The sequence below is a fragment of the Pterocles gutturalis genome, unplaced genomic scaffold (assembly GCF_000699245.1).
Source record: "Pterocles gutturalis isolate BGI_N339 unplaced genomic scaffold, ASM69924v1 scaffold27623, whole genome shotgun sequence".
NCBI classification, from domain to species: Eukaryota; Metazoa; Chordata; class Aves; order Pterocliformes; family Pteroclidae; genus Pterocles; species Pterocles gutturalis.
The window spans coordinates 1-6,867 of record NW_010123828.1 but is presented as its reverse complement, the minus strand read 5'-3'; the positions used below and the strand labels follow the sequence as shown (position 1 = coordinate 6,867).

General features: G+C 43.8%; 1 protein-coding gene across 1 annotated transcript in view; it reads left to right on the top strand.

The window, feature by feature from the left end:
* Positions 1-6,369, top strand: part of LOC104465144 (solute carrier family 35 member F4-like) — a gene marked incomplete at its 3' end in the record, with an annotated part of 15,070 nt that extends 8,701 nt beyond the window's left edge. The window contains exon 4 of the mRNA XM_010078070.1: positions 6,150-6,369. Within this exon, the coding sequence (XP_010076372.1) occupies positions 6,150-6,369 (220 nt within the window). The remainder of the gene's footprint in view (positions 1-6,149) is intronic.
* Positions 6,370-6,867: the final 498 nt, after the last annotated feature.

Sequence of the window (6,867 nt, the reverse complement as noted above, 5' to 3'; positions counted from 1 at the left end):
AGAGGGTTCAGCACGGCTGTCACTGCGCACACGGGGAATTCAATTTGTGACTGTCAGGCTGGAGCGTAGCAGGGCCAAATTCTTCCCTCGGCTGCTTTTTGCCAGGATCTGGGATGTAATTTGGCCCTAAATTATCATTTCTGTCAAATCAGCATGACTGAAATTGAACAGTTGCACTTCATTAACTGCTTCTCTGAAAACCCAGGTGCTTTGTACGTTAGTGATGCGTTCATTCAGATTCTTGCTGGAGTATTTGTGAGAACATTATCAGTGTCAGCTTGGCTGCGGGGTATGGGGTAAAGTAATAACAAATGCACAGCAGATAAGGAAGAAGGTGAGAATAAATATCCCTGCAGGTAGATCCTCTGCAGTTGGTTGATTCTATATCCATCAGAGCAAAATTCTGGGCAAAATAAAAATATACTTAAATAATTGATACGTTTCCCAAGCTGTTAGGAGTTGAGCTTTTAAAGTTGAGGACACAAGGTTACATGCTCAGAGGGATTTCTGCACATGCAGAGATGTGAAGTAGTTTTGTGAATGTGTGGAAACAAAAGACCGGTGTTACAGCTGATGGGCCAAGGGAAAAAAAGCATCTTCCCAGGGTATTTCCTGCTCCAGATTCGTCAGGAACTCACATCCCAGGGAGGAGGTAACTGCTGCCAAATACTGACTTTATGATGGGGACCAGCTACTTGGTCTGCGGGGTGTTATAACTTGACAAGCCAAACTCTTTCAGTTTGGGTATGGGAATAGAAATCTCTTCAGGATGAGCACTTGATTTTTCTGATAACTTGAAGAATTGAAAAGCGTCATTTGCAGTTTTTAAATTCAGAGAGTTATAGGCCTATTTAGTATGGAAAGGATCTTTGGAGGTCACTTAACCCAGCCTCCTACCCAGAACAGGGTTCTTTTCAAAGCTAGATGAATTGTTTGTGTAATTGCTTGGTTTCTGTTCTTGATATTTTTCCTGTTACAAGGGGTTTTATTACATTTTGTAAGATTTCTCGTTGCTTCATTTGCTGGTTTTATTTCTGTAGAGTAGCTAATTCTTGTCAATAAAGCCCATCCTGTAGCGATTCCAGACCTGCCTCAGAGTCCAGAGGTGATTTGTCTTTGTGTTTCTGAAGGATGTAGTTACTCACTAGGCGCTTTAAATACATATGACATTTTGTCCAGCAGATATTCCCAGTGGATCGGAACAAACAGTGTCTCTGCTATTGCAGCAGCGAACAACAATCATGCGAATGACTTGCAGAGTGCTGCCCCGGGCTGGCAAAGCTGTATAAAGCCACTGCTACTTTAATAAATCCCACTTGGAAGGGTAGAAGTCTCAATCTTCAACTTTAGCTTGTCTTTCTGAAAGTTTTATAATCTTTAAAAATGTAAATATCCTACTTCTTGCCTTTCACACTTTACCTTAGAGATTAAGTGTCGTGGTTTTAGAAACTAACTTATGGCTATTACCTCCCTACTGCATTTCAGTGAAGTATCTTGGTTGTCTTGAGGCAGAAGACACAGTTCTTGGTTTCCCCTCAGAATTCTAGATAAAAGGTATGTCCCACATGAAGGGCTTGAAACTCCTTGTGTTAGTGGTGAATAAAATGGTCTGAAGCTCAGTAAGCTCAGCAATAGGAAATCTAACCCTGCCAGTATTTCCCACAGCAGAAGACACTCCACAGGCTTGATGTAGGATCCTAATAGGGTTATGACTTGGAATAGGTGGGTGATATTTTCAATGTCAATAAATTTTGCCTTCCCATCCACTGTCTTGGCTTTTCAAGGACAAACACGGTGACATTCATCAGCTTTCTGACAGAATATATCCACAATTTAATATCTGAGGTTATGCAGCCTTCAGTCATGGCTAGGAAGTGTGTTGGTAGGTGCAGGTTTAATAGATATGAACATGTTGGGAAGAGTTGTTTTTCTAGCAAGAAGGATAACAAGATGTTAGCATCACTTGAGGTAAAAACAGAGCCATAAGTAGCTGAGAACTTGCCGTCATCTGTAAGTTTGTCACCTACAAATCTCTCCGTCTGTGTTGCAGCATTAGCTCAGTCCAGCTCCCTCAGCCACTTAGGGAATAACACCGCAAATCTACATCTTCACAGCAAAGGGCTTTCCAGAGGAGAGATGAGGATCTCTTGCGTGAAGCTGCTCCAACCCCAAATGGCTCAACGGTAGGGAGGAAGACCAGCAGCACAAAAGCAGGGCTTCCCGTGGGCCATTCCAGTTGGGAGACCACATTCCGGTGGTGCTGCCCGCCAGAGCCAGACACTGCTTATGTAAGAGGTTCACGCACAATTCCCTTTCCTTTTGTTCCAGCTCTTGAGCAGACAATACAGGTGACCAGGCTCTTCATGTTCCAACCTGGTCCGTCCTGGAAAACAGTTCACCAGTTGCCTCACCACCATTACTCTGTTTGGTGTTGGTCTCCTGAAATAGAGCTGGAAGATAGTTTATTGCAGCAGATGCCATCATTTGGATGGAAGGACCAAATGACATACTAACAACTTGCCAATTTTGATCTGGGTGATGTAATTACATTCGCTGTATTCACGTTACCCCAGGTAGCATCTGTTTAGCTCTGTTTTTTTCTGTAAGCTGTTTTAAAAGCAGCTGCTGCATTACCCTCCAGAGGCTGCTGTGCGTCAGGGGTGAATAAACCCATTCTTCTGCAGGGGCTGGCATCAGAATAACGAAAAGGCGATGGCAAGCTATTCAGTGGGTGCCAGAGGCAAAGCTACTGCCTGAGGTGCTGTAATTCCTGAGAGCGTGGCACGTTGCCCAGAGCTGATGGCTGAGGGCTACCTGCAAATGAAAAGAGCTATTTATGTTAGAGGGCAGGTTTTAAATAGACTTCTTGTGCATTTGGAAATAGTTTGTGTCATAGTTTCAGCGTCAGCTGCCCTTAGATATGTCTTTGCCTTTAAATCAACAGCTTATAGATATTATCTGTATGGGGAGGGATCCATGGAGCCGTCTCTCCTGAGCCCAGGGTTTTAATCACTGTCATGTCATGATGACTCCTGCAAGTTTAATTTTAGTTGCATGCCAAAGAGGCTGAGTTAACCACCGAGAAACCAGCCCTCACAAAGCCCGAGGCAATCTACTGTAGCCATGACTGGGAAAATAAAGCATTCTTCCTGTCTGCTCACTCGCTGAGCATTATTCATGGAGTTCGCTGAGGCACGGAGGTGGATTCATCAGGTCTCTGTCTCGCTCAGCACGACCCTGTCACAACTCTTTGGTGGTTTATTTTTAATTGAGAGGTGAGGAACTGCTGGCCCCTGTTTTGTCTGGCATTGTACGCTGCTGTGTATGATGGAGGCTCTTCCAGCTGCTTAAACAGTCTGTTGCCTGGAGCCCGTGAAGTGTTTCCAGGTTTCTTTTCCTAGCTGTGAATCTGTGCTCGTGCCTCCCACTGCTTCTAGGAACTCAGAGATAAGTGACATTTGCAACATTGCCACAACTGCCTCTCCCAAACAGTTGACTGGCCCACAGAGTCCAACCCAGAATAATATAATAGTCACTGACGAGGATTCAGAGTCAGAGCACTTTGGACTCCATCCTCTTGATTCTGACCTGAGTCTGTCTGTGTGCAGACATCCCGGAGATCTGCAGGACAACTAAACCTGACCCATTTTGGCATCCCCCCAACTCTTTTTTGGCTTTGGAAGCCACCCGCCCTCCCTGTGGATGGAGGAGCAGAAGCCCCGGGCTTATTCCCAGCATCTCCCTGGCAGTTGGGGGCCACGATGGATGACAAGGGTAGAATTTCCCACAGCACATTTGTGAAAGAGCTTTTCCTGCTGCCTTGCAGACTCCACCGGTGATGTGTTTGGATGGTTTTCCTGTTGCCTTTGTACATTATCAGCATGGCACCGGGGTACTTCACTGTGCCCTGCATTAATGTGAGCAGCCCAAGCACCTTTCTCTCTTGTTTTAACACAGCACGAGCTTGTTTCCTCTAAGACAGATCCTGACAGCTTCTCAGACAGGTTGGATTTACAACCATGTAACGATCCAATTGTGCATCAAAACCCACGGCAGAATTCCCGGTGGGTTGGAGAGAGGCTCCATGCAGGTCTGTAGTTCACAATGCAGGTCTGTTCTTGCCAGGAACCGGGGCATCCTGACTCTGGGGTCAGGTCACGGTGACACAGCCACAGTACAGCCGGGTCAGAGGCCACCTGTCTTGAAGTGAGATGTAGACTGAGCTCAGAATCCTCTGCATCCACTGAAGTCTCATGGGGAGAAAAACATCTTTTAAATGTAAACTGGTATATCTGCGTGTCAGCCAGCATTCCACTCTGTGCTACCAGTGAGTCCACTCTCAGACGAGGAGACTCATCACCTTTAACTCCTGTTGAAATTGGTGATACAGAAGCTTACAGTCAAACTTAAGCATGAATTTATTTACTTCACTGAGTATTTGCTTTGCATCTCAGATAAATTATACACACCACGAGCTGTTTGCTTTCTACGTGTAACATTTCTGCTCTGATCTTTGGAGAACAGGCTGATTCCTGAGGATGTCTGGGTCAACCAGAGTGAAGGAGATAATTAGCAGATCTGCCTGACTGTTAACTAGTTGGACACACTGGCAGAGTTTGAGAAAATCATTTATTATTGCCAGAAATAACTGCTTTGTACCCCAGATCGTTTTAGTGGCAGCAGGGGATAAAAGGTTATTGAGTAAAGCCATGGCTGATCTCATGTATTACATAGATGTCATTATTCTACTTTCCTTGAAATGAGAGTGGTGGTTTCCATTCTTAAGAGTAAAAATCCGCAATCTTTTTAACAGCAGAATATCCCAGAATTACTGAAAGTGGCTTAGGAGGCCTGAAAATAATTCCGTCTTTAAAGGTAAAGCCAAATCAGGATAATTATTACACCACCAGCCCCCTTGCCCCAAATAAAAACAGTTTTTGACTTCACATTGCAGTGCATTCTTTGAAATTACTAATTAGTTCTACATAATCAATGGGTTAGCGATCTTCCAAACACAGCCACGTTTGGCTGCGAATACTCTGGGGCCCAGAGGCCACATGGCGTTTAGATTAGTCCCTTAATGTTCCCTTGAAAGGATGTGTTGCAGTTTTACGGTACCTTGGTTCACTCCATGGACATTCTGGTTGTACAAAGGATTCACTTGTGGGACCTTTATGTTTTAAACAGACGTGTCAGAGAGCATGCTGAAATGAAGTGTACCGGGAATATCTCGAGGAATCCCTTTAACTGAGAACTCAGACAGTGGAGTTGCTAAAAACTGTCCTTCCCAGTTTGGGAAAGGTAGAGACGTTTCAGGAGGGGTGCGGTGATGTGCTGTTAATCAAGCTGCATGCTTGGTCTCCTTTTAGTCCATGCAGGTACCACTTTGCACAGGAGAGCCGTCCCCGAAAGCAGTCTGAGCTGACCCTCCCCTTTCTTGAAATCCGAGCGAACAGCTCACTTGAGTTGTGTGTGACACAGTGTTTGGGAAGCTAGAGATTTTTCTTTGCAACTTAGTCCAGAAAGAAGCATAATCTCCAAGCAAACACAACTTTCCACTATATAATAAAATACAGCTGTTAAATCCCCTTCCCTTTTCCTCTCTTTCCTTACACTGCTGCTTGACTGGCTCAGTCTCACTGCCCGATGGCTCTTTCCCACCATGATGAGGTGTCTGGCAGTATTTTTAAGTATCTTTAGGCGATTCTTGAAGGTTACTTGGCCATATGTTAGAATATATTTCAAGAAGAAGAAAAACCAGGTTTTGGAGCAAAGCAAGAAGAAATTGTCAAGCTACAGAGAAAAAATCGCAGTTATAATCCCTCTGTTCATGGCCCCGGAGGCAGAGACTGAGAACTGTCAGTGTGTTACAGATAACCTTCATTTCTCTGTGCGTGTCCCTGGGGTTATTGTTGCGCAGAGTGTGATTATTCCAGGTAAGTTACTTCTTTTCTGTTTGTGAAACTGCTGTTCTAAGAAGACTGTAGGTGATTTTCTCTGTGTGAATTAGTCAATAGATTCTTATGGGTGTGCGGGTAGTTAGGAAAAGTGCTTAACTGAATGAGATAAAAGTCTAATGAATGTTTGCTGTGCTGGAGTGAATGCTAAGGAAAATCCTGGCTGAGTCTTAAACTCTTTTCTTTTCATAGGGAATGCAGTCGGATTTTTGGTGAAGATGGTCTGACGCTGAAACTCTTTCTTAAAAGGACTGCTCCCTTTTCTATTCTATGGACTTTGACTAACTACCTGTATTTACTGGCTTTAAAGAAGCTGACAGCCACAGACGTCTCTGCCCTATTCTGTTGTAACAAAGCTTTTGTCTTCTTGCTTTCTTGGATTGTGCTGAAAGACAGGTTCATGGGAGCAAGGGTAATGACTTGCCTGATTTTCAACTCTCTCTTGTTTTCATAATTGCCCTTAAATCCGTAAGCTATTGTGCTGCCGTAGTACTGACGCACTATGGTATATATATATACACCACAAAGCCATTTCTGATTTAATTTTATGATGCGAACCTAAGCCTGGAGATCAGTTAGAGATCTCAGACTCCAGAGGTAATTTCATGTGGGAATTTCGAGAAGCTATTACAGCTAAGTGTAGTTTGATGAATTAGAATAGGATGACTTCCAGTTCCATGTCAGCCTATTCTGTCTTGGGTTACAGTGCTGAAGTACAGTCAGTTAATTTTATTTTAAACTTAGTGATAAATGCGTAAGTTCTAACCAAATCCATTTTGTTCCTTGTTTGGGCAGATAGATGTTTTCAACACGTATGTATTTTTTCTTGTGCTATCCTATTAGTTTTTATATATACGTGAATGCATACACATGTGCATGTGTCTTTGCTTCAGAGACCAGCTTCAAGCAG